Source organism: Alligator sinensis, unplaced genomic scaffold (assembly GCF_000455745.1).
Source record: "Alligator sinensis unplaced genomic scaffold, ASM45574v1 scaffold559_2, whole genome shotgun sequence".
Taxonomy (NCBI): Eukaryota; Metazoa; Chordata; order Crocodylia; family Alligatoridae; genus Alligator; species Alligator sinensis.
This window is the reverse complement of record NW_005842046.1, coordinates 2,579,078-2,597,749: the sequence shown is the minus strand read 5'-3', so window position 1 is coordinate 2,597,749 and position 18,672 is coordinate 2,579,078. Positions and strand designations below refer to the sequence as shown.

At 41.1% G+C, this 18,672-nt stretch overlaps 1 protein-coding gene across 1 annotated transcript in view; it reads left to right on the top strand.

Annotated features, from left to right (window-relative positions):
* Nucleotides 1-18,672, top strand: part of NRAP (nebulin related anchoring protein) — a 63,656-nt gene that overhangs the window by 16,117 nt on the left and 28,867 nt on the right. Inside the window, exons 10-21 of the mRNA XM_025203176.1 lie at nt 385-489; nt 2,950-3,066; nt 5,140-5,244; nt 6,486-6,593; nt 7,316-7,420; nt 9,296-9,394; nt 9,882-9,986; nt 11,036-11,143; nt 12,016-12,117; nt 12,732-12,929; nt 13,177-13,281; nt 16,877-16,991. Of these exons, the coding sequence (XP_025058961.1) occupies nt 385-489; nt 2,950-3,066; nt 5,140-5,244; nt 6,486-6,593; nt 7,316-7,420; nt 9,296-9,394; nt 9,882-9,986; nt 11,036-11,143; nt 12,016-12,117; nt 12,732-12,929; nt 13,177-13,281; nt 16,877-16,991 (1,372 nt within the window). The remainder of the gene's footprint in view (nt 1-384; nt 490-2,949; nt 3,067-5,139; nt 5,245-6,485; nt 6,594-7,315; nt 7,421-9,295; nt 9,395-9,881; nt 9,987-11,035; nt 11,144-12,015; nt 12,118-12,731; nt 12,930-13,176; nt 13,282-16,876; nt 16,992-18,672) is intronic.

The following is an 18,672-nucleotide window of genomic DNA, read 5'->3' as shown; positions in this document are numbered from 1 at the left end:
CTGTGGGTTAGGACAGTATTTTTTCACAGTGTAAAACATGAGGACTAAAGCCAGTAGAGCTGTTATTGAGTCATGCAGGGGCCCTCATCTAGAGCCAGATTTGAATCAGAACTGCTGAGTCCTTCACCATTCTTCCTTTCTTGTCTTTGTAGACAAACATATATTAATGCTACATGGGGACTATAAAATGCTATCACTTGGGCAACATAAATAAAGAGACCATAGAGAAAGTTCATATAATGATGATGAAATGCATATATTTCAATATGAAATGACAGACTTAGCAAAGAAATGGAAATAATAAGCCAGACAAACAAGAACAGACTGGGAGGGGGCGTGGTTAGTACAGTCATTAGTAACCCATAGTTCTTGAATTTTCTGCAGGATTATATGGGTGAATATGAAGAGCACAGGGGGAAAGGAAGCTTTCCTGCTATGATCACGCCAGCTTACCAAAATGCCAAGAAAGCAAATGAATTGGCAAGTGATGTAAGTATGAAACTGAAATCATCAATATACTACTGGAATGGTTAAAAAAATAGCAATTTTGTCAACGCAGAAAGCAGAATGCTAGAATTAAATCAGCAGAGTAAACACCGATGGCTTTTCACCATATTGCTGGGGACTAGATCGCTCAGAGTTGACTCTCCAACTTCCAAGTCCCCAGGGGCCGCACCAGTGGGGACTGCACACCACCTGGACTGCGCCAGTGAGCCACAGGCTACCAGGCTGTGCACTGTGCAGATGCTCTTGCCTCCCTGCCCCACACTGCTTTGTGCACTCCCTTGGGCAACCCTCACTGCTGCACTGCGCACCTCCTATTGCTGTACTGAGTGGCTGTGACGTCCCCCACGCCCCACTGCAAAGTGCATCCTTACAGGCACTTCCCCACTGCACTGCTACGCCATGCACCTTCCCCCCACTGCTGCCCCATGCAAGTATGATCCTCCCTCTCCTCCCATGCAGCCCAGTCCTCGCATACAGCCTGGCCTCCCCCTCCTCTCCCTGCACTGCTCTACCCCCTGGGACAAGGGAAGGAAGCAGCCAAAGATGAAAGGGGAGCCGGGAGACTCCAGTTGCTTTTGCAGTTGGAACAATGTGGGGAACTGGTGGCCAGGTGAGAGCCCAGCCTCAACCTAACCCCTCACATTGTACAACCCTGACTCAGAAGTTTAGTAGTGCCCACTATAATGAATGCAGCCTATATATCTAAATAGTTTTAGTCATGAGGCTTGTTACAGTATCTTTTGTCAAGAGATGCAATTTCCTTGTTCTGATTTGGGTGCATATGGTATATATTGTACCTTTCCAGCTGAGAGGTCATATTAAGAAAAGGGATTGTAGGGTATAGCACTGCCACATCATATGGACTGCACTCCTTATCTGCAATCCAGTGATTTTTTGAGCGGTTATTTAAAGAATAGGCACAGACTGAGAAGTGGCAGTGTCTGGTTCTTCATCAGCCAAAGATGATCAAGCCCAGTTAAAGGGATTGCCTCTAGAAGCGAACATTGTGTCAGTCTACATGTCTCTTCTGTGCTTATTCGGTCTGCTGTTGCTACGAGGGGTGCCTGTTGGCGATAATTTTTGTTTCGTGGACACCTGTCCACTAGGAAATGGACTGACTCCATCAACTCAGACCATTAATTAAACCAGCAGATGTTAAGATCTTTCAGCCAATGCCAGCCTGGACCAGATACAGGCAGTGACTTAGAGGTGACAGGTTTCATGGTGTTCTGTTACTTGGGCCCATGACTGGGGGAATATAAAAAGCCTGAGATCCCCAGTGGCTGTGATCTATTTTGGTGAAAAATCCAACGATATCCAGTTTAAGTATGAAACAGTCAAGTTCCCTGACTAAAGAGGCCATTTTAATCCATCTTCAAGATGTGAAAAATCAAAATGATGCTTCCTAATTTGCAGTTATTTGCGGGGAGGTTGTTGTAGTTCAGGTCAAATGCATTGCAGTATCAGATTGCTTCATTTTGTTTACAACCTAAGAAGTTGGCTTTAAGAGATTCTGAAAATGAAATCAGAGTGATCATAATATTGCAACACACACCAAACTTTCAAATGTAGGCATGTTAAATTGCATGGGATAAAGAACGTAAGCAGCTGGGTGTCGGTGTAAATCATTGATCTGTGGTCCTTTTGAAGTATTTATGTGCAAAAGATAGGCAATATATAAATATAAATTTTCAGCCCCATAAGTGAAATCATGGCCCTATTTAATTAAGTCAGTGGTAAAATTTGCAAATTAAATTGGGGGTGTTGGTTGTAGCTGTGTTGATCTAAGGACATAGGCAGACAAAGTTTTGTCTAATAAAAGATAAAAGACATAGGCAGACAAGGTTTTGTCTAATAAAAGATACAGACCAACTTTATTAGACCAACTAAATAGTTGGGAAAAAAGTTTTTTGAAAGCTTTCGGGTATAAACACCCTTCTTCAGGCAGAGAGAGAGACTTTATCATCTAAACATCACTTCCTTTCACATGGACCCATGCATCATATTTATCTTAGAAATCCTATAAAAAAGTACCATACATTCAACAAGCTGGTCTCTGTACAAGAAAACTTCATAGGGTTCCCATCTCATAACCTTCCTCCATTTCTTCACTGGTAGGTTAACATTAAACTACAGAAAATTGAATCTGTTAAAAGAATAGTGTAGACACCCCAGCCAGTTGTTCACCAAGTTGCTAGCCAAGCCTGGTTTTGGCTAAATTGTCAAGTGGCTTCATGCGAGCCATGGGATTGTCTGACTTGTAATTTTCTAGGGAGATGATTTTAGGAAGTAATAACCTATCTTTCTACCTTTTTTCATTTTTCTGTTCGCTTTTTAAAGTGAAAAGAAATAGGAAAGGTATTATTATAGCATTAAAATAACTAGAAAGAGCAGTATTGACAATATGTCTATATTTTGATTATATTTTCACTTTTTCTTTAGATAAAATACAAGAAGGATCTTTCAAAGATGAAAGGAGCAGCACACTACCATTCCCTTTCGGCCGAAGATAACCTAGTTCTTAAGCGAGCCCAGAATGTTAACAAGCTTGCCAGTGAGGTAAAGGGTCGCGCTGACCTACGGGAAGCAAGACATACCGCATGCAGCGATATCTGTTTCTCTGTGGAAGGGTGGTTCTGATTTCTCAAGCTAGGAATGCAAAACACTGTGGTCCTTGCTGAATAACGTGCATGAAAACAGGTCAACGAGTAATTAAAAATGTGGTCGTACCTTCAGGAAAAACATTCATGAACATATCCAGAGATACTGTCAGCTCTATTGACACCAGTGGATGTAGGCCAAGTTACAGTAGATTGAGGACCTCACCAGCACCCATCCACTCAAGTTGTCTTTAAAGTAGAAACATCTTCTGATAAGCCAAAATAGCATTTCTGTTTCCTGAGCCACAGTTTTCACTGAATGTGTTTAATATTTCCCTTTTTAACCAGTTCCTTTCATGAAGATACTCTTGATCCTCCCCTCTTTTTTCTTTAAGGAAAAGCAACCAAGGTTATACAGATTATAGGCAGAGGAAAACGAAGAAGGCATATCCTTGTTTCAGATGATGTTCCCCAAAATGTTATTTATTTGGCTAGTTGTTGACTACTGTGTTGATGCTCAGGAGACCTCAGTTTTATATCTGGCTCTGTCACTGACCTGGCTGACTTCAGGGCAAATCAATTCATTTCTGTAAGCTTCAGTTCTCTCCTCCCTTCTCTAAAATGGAGACTTGATGATCCTTACTTTCTTTTGTAGAGCGAGAGCTATACAGACAAAAAGTGCTCTGAGCACACCGTATGTTCTTGATATTTTATTTTTCTCGGCTGTGAATTTATTTGAAACTGATATTTTTAATTTATGCTCAAACACAAGTTCAGCGCTTAGGTGAGGTATTATTTTTACAAAAAAAAAGAAAATATCCACATTTCATCTGAAGCCCAAATTCCTCTGAGCAATAACACATCTACATCTGAATTTTGCCTGACCATAGGGTCATTCAGTGGGAATTTTTTTGTATACGTGTAATAGGATGTAGGCCTGTGTGAATAGGGAACTATTTGATTCAGATTTGGATTCGGCCAATTTGGCGGACAGTGATTCAATTCGGAGATTCGGCCAAATCACCTTCGGAAGATTTGGCACTGATTTGGAAAGATTTGGTGATTTGGATCGGCTGGGGAGAGGCAGGCACAACCGGGTGGCTGCAGGTTCTCCCAGGGCTCCAGAGGCTGTGCCTGCCTCTCCCCAGGTGGGGGGAGCTGTGGGAGACACCCCCATGGCTTCCCTGCCCGGCCCCATTCCCTTCCCGGTTCCTAGTCCAGCTGACACAAGGAGCCGCCCCAGTTCCCAGGTGACTCGAACCAGGAGCTGGGGAATTGAGCCAGGGGCTGGGGAAATGTTCAGGTCCTTGAACATTCCTGCAGCTCCCGGTTCGATTCCCCAGCTCCCTGATCTTTCCCCCAGCACTTCTCGGGGTATGTGGGCCCCTAGATGACGCAGCAGGTGATGGCAGTGGTTCTGGGCTATTTCCCCATCTGGCAGCAGCAGCCTGCTATAACCCCGTGTGCAGATCTGGGGGCCGCAGCCCCTGGGAAGAGCTGGAGGAATGACCAGAGAGCTGGGGAATCCAACTGGGAGCTCCAGGTGACAGGTAGAGCAACCCCAGCTCCCAGACAGTGCACGGTGCCCTGCTGAGCTACCCTGCGCCATGGGGCAGCTTCCATGCCTCTTCCCTCCCCCGAACCTCAACAGACTTACCAGCTGGAAGCAGCTGTCAGCTGCCTGTTTAGTCTATGGCTGAATCTCTGAATCGGACAAATCTTTTTCCAAACTTTTTCTGGAATGATTCAGATGCTTCGAATTGATTCGGAGCTTTTACTTGGTCTCCCGATTCAATTCAGATTCGGAGATTTGGTCCTGGAATCGGGCCGAATCTCCTCCGAATCGAATCAGCTACCGAAGCTTTGCGCAGCCCTAACAGGATGGACTCACAGTGTCAATAATTCATGTGCTATCTCATAAGAAAGTTATATCAATGTTTTTGGAAATTTGGCACGACTAATCAGAGCATTCCTTTTATACGGTAATTGAATATTTTGCTGCATCTCACTGTTGTGCATTTTGGTGGCTCAGGTGGAGTATAAGAAGGACCTGGAAAACAGTAAGGGCCACAGTATTAACTACTGTGAGACTCCGCAGTTCAAGAATGTGAGCAAGATCTCAAAATACACCAGTGATGTAAGTTCCCAGAAACTTGCCTGTAGTTTGATGAAAGCATAACTTAGTAGTTGCTGGAATGACAATTCATCTGTGTGCGCCATATAAGCCAGGCAATTCGAGTAAAAGCTGCACAGTGTGTCTGATTATAAATGTCGTTGTACTCTGTGCACAGTGCTGACCTGATCCAGGACTGGAGCTCTTATGGGTTATGGTAGTAGGAATAAGTAATAGGCACAGAGGGAGAGGAGACTGAGCGCACTGCATTGTTTATTGTTCAATTTATTTTTCACACTGTGTCATTTATTATATCTATTTCTGGCAGGAAAATGTGTGCTGATAATCTCAACAGCTGCTTTTTGAGATGTCCATTGGAGAGTGAAACATTTTAAAATAATATATAAAATGAATGCTTGTTAGTATTGTTCGATCTGTGACTCCTTTTAAATCATTTTGAAGTAAAAGGCAGGAGTCGGAGGGCGGACAATTAACCCAATGATCAGACCTCCTAGCTGGCTAAGGTCTGATGTAAGACAGAATGGGCACATCTACGTGTCAGACTTAGTGTGCCAGGCACTGCCACCTACAAATATACTGTGGCGCTAATGCAGGCTACCTTCTGAACTGAGGCAGTGTTGCTGCATTCACAAAGCACTGCGTTTGTGCTAATTAGCAGTGCTGAGTGTCAGATCTAATTAGCTTGCCCTTAGCCTGTGCAGAAATGGTGATTCAGGAGGTAAACCAGGCAAAGTGGCACAGCATGCTTGTGTGAGCCACTGCCCACAATAGTAAGTTTGCTGTGTAGGTGCGCTCAGGGTGTGACAAAGAACAAAAACTACTCACAGGTTAAAATTATTGTTATTTTTATTCAAACAGATTAATCAAAGGTGAAAGTTAAATTGTGGTAGTAGTATTTTCTTTGGTATAGATAACTCTTTCTGTAAGTTTAGCTAAATAATTCTTGATTTCTGAGCTGAATACCTTTCAGCAATAAGGTGAGGGGACACCAACACTGTGTGATTCTGTATGATACTTTGAGCATACAAGCAATGACATCCTCTGAAAAATGGGACCTTTGGGAAATAACGATTATACATCTTGTTCCTTTTTTCTTTTAAGTAAGCAAAGTTATACAATCCATACTGATGTTTTAAACTAGGGAAACATCCCCTATATCATTTCCATGCACAATATCTACATGACTGCTATAGCACAATAAAATGTAATGCATGTTCTGAGCAAATATTTGCTTTTGTTTGTAGCTTAAATACAAAGAAACCTACCAGAACCAGATGAAGGGTCATTATGAAGGCATTGGCATGGACAGGCGCATGCTACATGCCATGAAGGTTGGCAGCTTGGCAAGCAATGTAAGTCTTTTGTGCTTATAATGTAGTAGGTACTTTGGCAGTGCTCTCTTATGTACATACCTGCTTTTTTTCCCTTTGATTTTAATAGTGTTGATTTGATAGGAAACTTCACATTAAATTATGTATGGAGTATTTAAGATGGATCTGTCAAGAAGAGTGGAAATCTATTAAACCATTCTGCACTATGTCCTTATATTGATCCACCTTGATACCCAATTCACCTTGATACCAGTCCTGAAAACTACTGAGCTCCTCCAGCTTCACTGATATAAATAGAAGTTGAAGTCGCTTAGATCCTTTAGGGTCAGTCTTGTGTCAGAAACAACCTCCATTTTCAATGAAGAGTTCTGAATCTTGGTTTAATTTGCTGGGTTAGTCAAGAAACTATTTCATTACACACCATTCCTTCAAGTGCATTATTTACAAATCCATAACAAGCTCAAGAACTAAGCGGAAAGATAAAAGAGATATGTCACAGGCAGAAGTTAAGTTAATGTTGCAACTGTTGGCATTGGATTAATTGCAGAGCTGAAAAAGAATCAATTAGTGGCTAAACTATGCAAATAATTTCATTTCTTTTGTCATTGACGGTACTGAACTTACTTTGTTTCCTGTGTTTAATATTAATATTATTGTTTCTCCTCTCCTCCTGACTGATAATTATTCAAACAAATGACAGCTTAAAAAAAAGATTGATTGTTATTGTTTTCCTTCTGTTTCAGATAGCCTATAAATCTGATTACAAACACGATGGCGTTGAATACAATTATCCGGCAATGCTAACTCCTTCCTATCAGACAACAATGAAGTTGGTTCCTTTGAAAGATGTAAGTAATGTTATGGCTTCTCATCCTGTTGCTTTGCTTGGCTCATCCTCTCCTTGTAGGAGAGGGTGCCAGTGCATAGGGTGTGTCAGGCACTGATTCAGTTAGGAGGACAAACAGCTGGTGACTGCAAAATAAAATCAAACAAGCACAGTGGGGGCAGCAAGGCTCAGGTATCTAGCTCTGGGAAACAGGGGAACTGGAAAAGGCTAGAGAAAATGGGAGAATAAATATTCCCATCTGGTTGCATATGGGAGACTCACCTGCCTCTAGAGCAGGGGTTCCCAAACTTTGGTACTCATATCCCTGGGGGTATGCAAGACATCTTGGGGGGAGAGGGGGGTGTACAAAACTCTGTGTAATGGCAGGGGAAAATTGTGTAATAGCAGATTTAATATTAATTATAACAATAATTGCATTTAAGGGGTTAAAGTATGCTAGTAGTGGTATGCAAGCAGATGGTAAATCTGGAAGGGGGTACACAATAAGAAAAAGTTTGGGACCCTCTGCCTTAGAGTCTGAAATAATTGCAGTGTCAATGAGAGTGACCATTTTGAACTAATACATATTTATCATGACTCCAAAAAGTTTTTGTGCATGACTAGCATGATAGATTCTGTGCTTGATTGAGTTATATACTCCAAAGAAGAATGTGTATGTGACATATGCAACCAAACCTGCCTTTTGCCCAGATCTGTCCAGAAACTAGAGCTCAGTCAAGTGTTTGGGATATAGGTTTGATAGGTTTTTACACAGCTGTCATTCCCAATTCTCAAAGGATCATCAGCAGCAATAAGTACACATAGTTCAGTTAAAAAAAAAGGAATCTCTCAGCTGAAGAGAGGCCCTAGATATCTATAAAGAAAGAGTGAATGAACAGTTTTAAGTACATTGATCCCTTTGGCCTGTGAGATAAGTCATGCGTGTCTTCTAGTGTGCGTTAGTATGGAAGGAAATAGAAGTGTGCTTACACATGGATATCTGAGATAAAAGGACCCCATTAAGATGGATTCCATAACTGTAACTGCCATTAAAAATATACTCTAAGCAAAAAATGTACTTGAAGAATTAGTTTTAAGCAACACATAATTTGCGGTGTTTGCAAAGAGGTGATTAATGACAGTGAATATTAATTAAGGACAACAGAGAATAATAATTGTGTCTTCCAGTGTAATGCAGAGGCCCTTGGGAGAACTAGGTTTAAAGGAAAACTTCTCTGTGACATTTTATTTTGCATAATTTGGAGATTTAATATATTTCCTTTTGTAGATTATTATTGCTGCTACTGGATTAGTGTGGTAGGAATTTAGTGAGCTCTAAATCCGGTCAGTGACTGACACTGAAATTATGTTTTTAAGCATATATATTTTTCCCTTCTAGAGAAGCCTACACAAAACTTTTATGTAAGTTTTTTTTAGTATAAATTATTAACTTTAAAAATCAGTACAGGAAAATAGTAATAGAGCTCACTGAATTATAATTTGTTCTGCACAACTTTGTGCTGGATGCTGAAGAGAAGCTGCAGCTTCCTTTTTAGAAGATAAAAGGAATTTGGGGAGACAGCTCAAGATATTAATTGTACAAGAATGCTGTTGAGGGAAACTGCATCTCATTAAAAAAATCCACATTTGTAGCAAGGCTCAATTTTGCATTGGAATAAAAGAAAAACCAGGAAACATTATGAGGATTAACAATTGGTTGGATTGAATCTCAGTGGCATCTCCAAGCTTTAGGAGCTGTTCTGCAATGTGATTTATTATAGTTTATGTTGTAGCTTTCAATTTATTATAGTTTTAGGTTGTAGTTTGAACCTATTAGCAAAACCATCCGTTCTTCTCAGGTGCTGTCTGAGTATTTCCTCCTTTCTTTGTTTCTTAGGTAAACTACAGACAAAGCATAGACAAGCTGAAGTACAGCTCTGTTTCCAGCACCCCACAAATGGCTCAAGCCAAAATAAATGCACAGCAGCTCAGTAACGTAAGTCCTAGAGCCACTGACCACTTCTGCTTATTAGTATAAGTAGGGACCTACCGAAATCGCAGTGGAAATGCGCTGCTCGGACGCTCCTTTCATATTTCTCATTTCCGTACCTGCCCCTCCGACCTGATTGGCTGGGAGGTAGAAAGCATCGTTTTAAATATGCCGTGGTTTTTGCCTCCCAGCAAATCAGCAGCAAGCGGCAGCACATATAAGTATATTAATGAGCTTTTCGTTGATTATAGTTGATAATTACACTTGTCACTAAAATGAGTAACAGAGTTGGAATGATATCACTTTGAAAACCCTTGACGGTCGCCAGTGCAGATCCATAGGCTTTTTCTTTCTTATAAACTTACAGCCTACGCTCTTCGGTCCTATTGGGCTGCTTAATGTATTAAAACAAACCACAATCATTTGAAGTTAAATGGCATTATATGTGGCGGATTGAAACTAACGGTAGATTTTTCTTTCAACATCTATTTAGCTGAATTACAGAGCCCAGTATGAGAAGACCAAAACACATTACACTCTACCACAAGACGTACCTCAGTTAATCAAGGCAAAAGCCAATGCTGAACTATATAGCGAGGTAAGAAAGTGACTTGCAAATATAGATACACGTGCTATCACAGAAATGAGTTATAATGAACAGAAAGTAGCTCAGATGATTCAGGAAGCATTCGACATATCTGTTGTGCCATTTTTCAACAATATGAGGTTGATCCCGCAATAAATAGGGATAAAATGCGAAGCAGGACCTAGCTGGGAGAATTGTTCTGAGATCTTTCAAAATGACTTGAATTTCTGTAGGAGGCAGATGCGCATATGAAAAAGATTGCCCATCCAATTATCACTCATTGTATTTATCACTTGCAGGACAGTATTTGCACAAAGACCAACTATTTAGGTCTTGATGGAAACCCATTGAAGTCAACAGAAAGACTCAGATTGACTTTAGTGTGTTTTGGACCAAACTCACTATTGCTAAATGTCATGATTTATCACACCATGGGTGTTTTACTTAAATCTCTAGGGATCAGTCTGTGTCAGCTTTGACCTAGAGAAAGCACATCTGGGCAGAAACTTCTCAAGACAGTATTGCCAACCACAAGGAGTCAACTCATGAGACTGGCCTCAAAACCATGACATTTTGAGCAAATAATATTTTTAGCTGTCCTACAGTTTTTGAGTCCTGAGGGAACATAAGGGTCACATGAGAGTCACACAAGGAAACATGAGGGTCATTGTCAATTTATTTTCACAATTCTGAGGGCATAAAACTTCTTTTGCTTTATAAACCAGAGGCGACAATCTCATCTTCAATACATTTGGTACCTAACTCCATTGACTTTCAGTGAAGTTAGGCATCTAATGCCATTGGGTATCTTGGTTCCTTAAAACTGACACATTATTCTACATGCTTCAGGTATACATAGGGAATCACAAGTGCTACACATGCACATCTGCCCTTTTCCATGATTTAAACTGATCATGCAATACAACACAAGAGATTTTCTTTTATATGTAACTAAGTATAATGTATTTTTTTTTTATTCCTTGCTGTTTTCCATGTTTGCATAAAGTGCTGTGTAAGGATATGTACGTTGGGTGCTATGCTGTTTTATTATTTCCCCTCAGGTTAAGTACAAAGAAGGTTGGGAGAAGAGCAAGGGCCATGGATTTGAAATGAAACTGGACTCCATGCCTTTACTTGCTGCCAAAGCCTCAGGAGATCTTGCCAGTGATGTAGGTTATTTTTAAAGTTATATTTCATTGAGTAAGAATTATTGCTAATAGAAAATGGATTGAGTAAGAATTAGTCCTAATAAAAATATTGTACCCACCTCATTTATCAGTCCTGAATGTTACTGTTATGTCTTCAGCCTTCTAAAAGGCTCATGAAAATTATGAACCATTTGTAAGACTCATTTTTATGCGACCGACTCCCCGAAAAAGGCCTTTTTCCTGCATGCAGAGGAAAAGTAACTTCTGAATATTCCTTAGTCAAATCTAGTTGAATCTGCCTTTAGTAAAATTAAACACTTCAGCCCTTTCTCTACACTTTCAGCAAAGCACACTTCTTTAACTTGCCTTCTTTAGCATGAATGCAGAGTAGCGTGTAATTTTTAAAAAAAGACCCCAGAAACAGATACTGTCGAGTGACAGATTTTAGTCACATTGCTTCACGCATTACTGGAAGGTGCTTGGTTATTACACCGATGAGCACAATATACGAATGCTCAGAACCGAACAGGCGAAAAGTTACTTACGTCAGCGGGGAAAAAGAGCTGAGCGGACCCTAAAGTCCACGCTCATTTTGTACTTAGTGCCGCACTAACAGTTTGCTTCCCAGATCCTGAGTAACAAACTCAGGAATTAGCTCAATAAAATTAAAAAAATAGAAAAGAATGAACAGTTTTGCTGTGGGAAAGATGTAAGATTGATCAAATGATCCAAGCTAGGAAAGGCTGAGTTTTTTTAATAATAACAATAAAAAATGCAGGTAAAGGGTGTGCAACATGTCCTCTGCTTTCTGAACACCCAAATGGCCAAGAAACAAACACGACATATTTCTGCGGCAAAGAGAAACTTATAGTATGTTGTTTTCCTTTTTAAAGATTAAATACAAAGAAGAATATGAAAAAACAAAAGGCAAAGCAATTGGAACCAAAGATTCAAGACTTCTTCACTCTCTGCAGGTGTCTAAGATGAGTAGTGAGGTAAATTATTTATTTCTCTTCCTTAAAAGGTGTTTTTTATAATTATAAATCTCTTGCAGCAATTCCACTTTTCTTCCCCCATCCTTCTAGTGTCTCTTTCATAATCACTCCTGGGGTGTTATTGGGTAAAACTGGTTTCCTTTCTCAAACTCCTTATCTACAAGGCATACATGCTACTTATATTTTGTTCAGATGCTGCTCCCTAACCCTGGGTTGATAGCATTGATCTTACTATGGGAGGTGAAAAATGACATTGCACCTTTTTTTTGCATTATCATATAAAGCTTACAAACAGCTATAAAATAAGCAAGTACAGTGAAGGGACCTGCAATGTGTTACGCATCCAGGGAAGAAGCTGCCATGGGAACCCCCAAACATTCAGGTTAACAGTTCGGATCCGCTTTGAGGTCCTTCTTGTATCTCAACCCTTCATATGCTTACCTCATCTGCAGCGGGACAGGCAAATTTATCCACTTTAAAACCAATGCAGGAGTACTTAAATTTGCAGCATACTGCAGATATACACTGATATCAAACCATTTACTTTTAAACCACTATGTTCTCCCTTGTCTTTCTTCAAGTAAGGATGACGTATTTTTTTCTTTGTATCCTAGATTGCTTACAAAAAAGATTTCGAGGAGAGTAAGGCCCACTTCTACTTGCCCATGGACATGGTAAACATAAAGCATGCTAAGGCTGCTCAGGCTTTGGCCAGTGACCTTGACTATAGGAGGAAACTCCACGAGTATACAGTGGTTCCAGAAGACATGAAGACAACATGGGCCAAGAAGGCATATGGGCTTCAGAGTGATGTAAGATCACACAATCCTCTTGTGAATGTTGCTGTGGGTGCAGAGTAATAGAGTTACCAGAATATAAAACAGATGGTTACTAGGATATTCATGATTTAATTATATTTACTTAACACTTATGTATCCTTTTATATCTTCAAAGTGTCTCTTGATGTATTTAAACTGGCAAGCATGCACACTTTCAAGTGACAGCACTGTATCTGTGTCCTCGTCTTTTTTGCTAATAAACATCTTTTTTCCCTTGCAGCTTCAGTACAAGGCTGATCTGACGTGGATGAAAGGAGTTGGGTGGATAACAGAAGGGAGTCTCAATATCGAGCAAGCCAAAAAGGCCGGAGATCTTGTTAGCGAGGTAAGCAACACACTCAGCTTTTGGGCTGAGGTTCTTGGAAGGCAGAAGTCTAGTTGGCCAGCTGTGTACACTACTGTATACTACATTACACTACTGTATACTACACTCCACAGCTGTGTACACTACTGTGACAGCACTGTATCTGTGTCCTCGTCTTTTTTGCTAATAAACATCTTTTTTCCCTTGCAGCTTCAGTACAAGGCTGATCTGACGTGGATGAAAGGAGTTGGGTGGATAACAGAAGGGAGTCTCAATATCGAGCAAGCCAAAAAGGCCGGAGATCTTGTTAGCGAGGTAAGCAACACACTCAGCTTTTGGGCTGAGGTTCTTGGAAGGCAGAAGTCTAGTTGGCCAGCTGTGTACACTACTGTATACCTGACTCCACTACTGTATACTACACTCCACAGCTGTGTACACTACTGTATACTACACTACACTACTGTATACTACACTATACTCCAGCTGTGTACACAACTGTATACTACACTACACTACTGTATACTACACTGCACTCCAGCTGTGTATACTACTGTATACTACACTACACTACTGTATACTACACTGCACTCCAGCTGTGTACACTACTGTATACTACACTACACTACTGTATGTGGAGGAGGCAACAAAATCTCAGGCATACTGGAAATCTGTGAAATGAGAGGGCTGATTGGATGCTGCTGTAGGCAATATGGGAAGTGCCATGTTGGAATTGGGGATGCTACTGTTTGCCTATTGCACAAGTATACATTTCTCCCATTTAATTGGCTTTAGTGTTGCAGGGCTGTCATGGCAGGTTTTTGGGTAGTAAGAAGTAGGTAGGTGTCTGAAGTCAAGCAGAAGGTGGGTGAGATTTGTACCTCATAGACTAACCCAGTTAGAAATACATATGGCATAAGCTTTCATGATTTGGAGCTCATTTAATCTAATGCTATATATATTTCTAATTTGGTTATCCTAAAGGTGCAAATCTACCTTGCCTTTTGCTAGTTTTCTGGGTAAGCATAATGGTTCCCTCTCACTCTTCTATCTGTCCCATTGGCCAAGTAGCACTGAAAAGGAATGGGATTTTCCATTTTCCAAAACTTCCTTGCTAGCTCAAGGCTCAGTTTTCTAGGAATTTTTGCTGGCAGTGTCAGCTCGTATTGCTGTCCTATTCTTTTTTTCCTATTAATTCAGGACCTGGCACTGCCAGGAAGGACACTTCATCAAGCTCCTAACTAGAGTCTAGTTGCATCATTTGGGCAGAAAGCAGGAAGATAGCAGAAGTCTGACTAGGTAGATAAAAGGCCACTTAGTGCAGGAATAAGTAAAAGGAGACTGTTAGCTACTAGAGATCATACATTGCTGCTGTGGCCTCTGACATTCGCTCACTACTCTGCAAAGTAAAAATACATCTTAGAAACAAAAGAGGAAGCAGCAACACTAGATCCAGTTTCTTGCTGAAGACAGACTGACATTTGCTCTTGTTGTTTGCCATATGGATATAGCTCTGCCACAAATATTTAATCCATAATGATCTCCCTCTTTATCCGAGTGCAGTGTAAAACCTAATGTTGGCGGCTACTACCTTCCCAAGCTCCTGTAATAAACCAGCATTTATTATTTCAGATGTTTCTATTTCCAGTCAGAAGTTGGCATTTTGTCATTTATTTGCAGAATGTTGTTACATTGTATTGCATAAAATGTGACAAAAACAAACTCTTTTTAATCTGCCTCTCACCTCCAAACTTCTGGTATAAAGCCGTGAGCACTTCTTTGAAGTGTTGCATGCTTTTTTAACTTTTGTTCCATGCAAAACTAAAGAAGTCTCAGTGTGAACTGATCTGTTCACCTATCAGTTCAAATAGTGGCTTTCCTTTCTGAATTGAAACGTAATGGAAAAACAGATTGATTGCTGAATCGTTAGAATAATAACAAGAAAACTAAGTACACAAGAAGAGTTTTCCTGGCGTCCCAATCAGACTCTTGTCCTGAACTAGTCAGGATTTATTATACTCTCTCAAAGGCAGACTGAAATGTCTTGCTTTCTCTGAAAGGCAGAACACATGAAGTTCAATCATTGAGATTAAGGGCATGGATGGATGACATGTTTATACCTGAATAGTCAGCTTTACAGCAGTGTGAAAAAGTGCAGTCCCATAAACTGGGATAACTTTGCCTAAACGATTAGATAATTATCCAGAAAGCAGGGCCCAGCAATTTTTTGGTGGTGGCCTGGAAGGACCCAGCTTGGGCAGGGGGTGAGCCAGTGCTGGGACCCAGCTGCTGTAGTTTCTCCCGGGGCTGCTGCTTCTCTTTCCTGCACACCTGTGGTGCAACATGGGCAAAGTACCCGGCCACCGTCCTGCACAGTGCTTCCAAAGCCCCATGTTGCTGATCATCCCCAAAGCTCCCCATCACCGAACACTGCCAGAGCCCCCACTTCCTGGGCCAGATCCAGCCCACAGGTTGTAGGTTGCCAACTCCTGCTTGAAAGAATCAGGTATAAAATTTCATGATTAAGGTTTCATCTCTCAGGGTCCATCCTGGGCAACCATTTGCTAAAGGCAAACAGGCTGCCACTTGTTTCTCTCCCTTCTAGTGTCGAGGAACAGTATAAATAGCAGAATCTGCTTGAGCTACCTTGGAATAGCTGCCCATTTTTTCCCATTCCCTATTGCAGCATAATTCACATTGATATATAATACTGTAGGGCGGTTTCTGTCCATGCCCCAATATAGAATACATCTGATTCATTGAAGTCAATGAGAGTCCTTGATATCAGTAGGCTTTGGGTCAAGTACTGAATGACTGGGCAGTCTATTCACGTATGGTTGAACTTTCAGGTCTTTGTGCAAAAGGGCTACCTTTGGGGTTATCAGTGTGAGGGGGGAGGTAGAATTGGATGGTCCTTTCCATATGCAAGACTGGAGTAGGGGTGTGGGATGCCTACAGCCCAGCTTTTGCGGGAGTGGCTATGTAACGTATTTCATTGCTACTGGAGAAAAGATCCAAGGCAATGCCTGAACGTTCATAGCATTCAAAACAGCAGAGAGAAATGTTTGTAACAAGAGATGTCTGTCCTGGTTTGAGATCTTTGACAGACCAACAGCACAATATTATCAAGCCACAGTCTAGTAAACAGTAATGTAAACAGCATAGATACATTTGAAAGGGCTTGTAAAATAAGTTTGGACTCAGCAGCTCAGGGGATTGGTATTACCAGAAAGAGTTTTTAACTATTCAGTCATTTGTTCAAATCCAGTCCAGGTAGTGAAGTTGGTCATTGCTGTATGCCTGAAATCTAGGCCCAGCAATGTGTATACTCAGCATATCTAGCTCCAGTTCCCATCCGTGTTTGTAGTCTCAGCAGAGGTTGATTTGGGATCCAAAGTGCATTACTGTCATCACCAGCAGTGATTCTTCCAGCCTTGTTTCAGAGGGGCAGTGGGGATAGGATGTGAAAACCTGCACTGCTACCGACTGCCCTATAAGTGCCCCACGGATAAAAGACTTGACTTTCTGGCACAATCACTAGTGGGCTTTTTAATAGCACTGATTTCACCGGGAAATTAAACGTAGTTCTAATTTCTGTATCCCATTTTCTTTTAATCAGAAAAAGTACAGACAGAAAGCTGATGCTCTGAAGTTCACCAGTGTGGCTGACAGTTCCCAGATCAAACATGCAAAGAAAAGCCAGGAACTGCAGAGTGATGTGAGTCCCCATTTTGCCTTCTCTTTCTAATTCACTAACTCGCTAATTCTTCCGGGCAGGTGCAATCACTGGGAAAGCTATAGTATCAAGTCATGTACCCTGCCAGCGCTTCAAATGAGTTTCCTGTTTACCTGCATCTTCATGGATAGAAACCTTGATAGAGAGCAGAAATCTGCACCCCAGACTGCACTTAAGGGTCACATGTGCCTCTGGAGACTAAATGGGATCCTTTGCCGCTCTTGCATGGATCTCTGCTGTTTTTCTTTCCTTAGTCAGAAACTTTTGTAAGATCCATAATTATCCTGCAGACTTTAGACTGCGCTTTCAGAGTCTTCCTGATGTGGAGAGTATCTGTAGTTTTCCCCAATATGGCTATCTTTCAGCAATACCCTTTCCTTCTTTAAAGTAGTGGCCCTGTCCGCTGGTAGCTGTGAACTCCTGGCATGGTGAAGGCCTGGCTGGACCACAATCCAATTTAGTTTTCTAAAACAAAGGGCCTCTGTTGTTTAAGTTATCAATCACCTAATTTTAATGAGAGCAATGGCTGCTGAGAGAGATCCTTTCTATATGTTGTGCCTTGCACTGAAGACACTGCCTGCTGTCTAGGTACTACATGAGCAACGTGCCATTTTTTCCAGGTTGGTCTTTCCTAGATAGTCGCCTCTTTTCCCTGTAATAATCCATGGCACTTCACCACCCTTTTCCATCCATACCTCTCAACCCTCTTTACAATGATGGGTCACACAAAGATGAATCAGAAGAGACATCAGGTCTCCTGACTCCTAGTCCTTTGTCCTATTCTCTGGATTTGATGCCTCCCCACCGCTATAGAGAGCGTAGCTAGTTTGGTACCTCCAGGGGTTAGAGCACTCTCCTACTTTGTGGTAGATACAGCTTTCATCTGTCACTGTCTGTGAGATGCAGACTGGTGAGGGCTTAAGAGAAAGGAGCATTTTCCATAGCTCTGCAACAACCCTCCTAGCCAATTTATGAGCAACTTTAATAGGTTGTGAAGCAGTGTGTCTCATCCTAGAGCCCACGTGCTGTTAGAGTTGCCTTGAGATATAAAATGGAGGTGCTTGCTACTTGGGACCATTAATGATCTCTGGCATTTCCATTTAAAGCAGGGATATTAGTCTAGTTCACATAAATTCCCCCTGCTGGTTCAATTGCATTCTCTATTTCTTGCCCTAAAATGTGCTATTAATGTGTGCTACTAAACAACTATCTTTGCCCACCTAAAAAGAAGCTACGTTTCAGTGGGAGAAAAAGTGATTTCCTGCGGAAACTTTGTACAGGGCAGAAGTTTATGTTAGCATTTATAACCAGTTTGGCATGAAAGGCATTATTTAAATATAAGATATATTGTTATCCCTCTCTTTTTTTGCTAAGAAGTCAGCAAGGCACAGGAGGTTGAGGAAAATCAGTGCAAAATTACTGTACTATAGGGGGAAATAGCGTGCTTTTCCCCCCTTGCTTTTTCAGATTTACAAGATTTGCCACTATGCTATTGACATTAACAGTGATTAAACTGGAATAGTGTTAGGCTTTGCAATTTAAGTCAAATTTGTCAGAAAGGACCCCGATAGTAAAGATGTAACCATCATTGAATATTCTTGAACATTTCTGTAAAATTGCTGTTCTTCTGAATAACTTAATGCTAATGATGATGTCTACTTTGCTTTCTGTGGACAGGT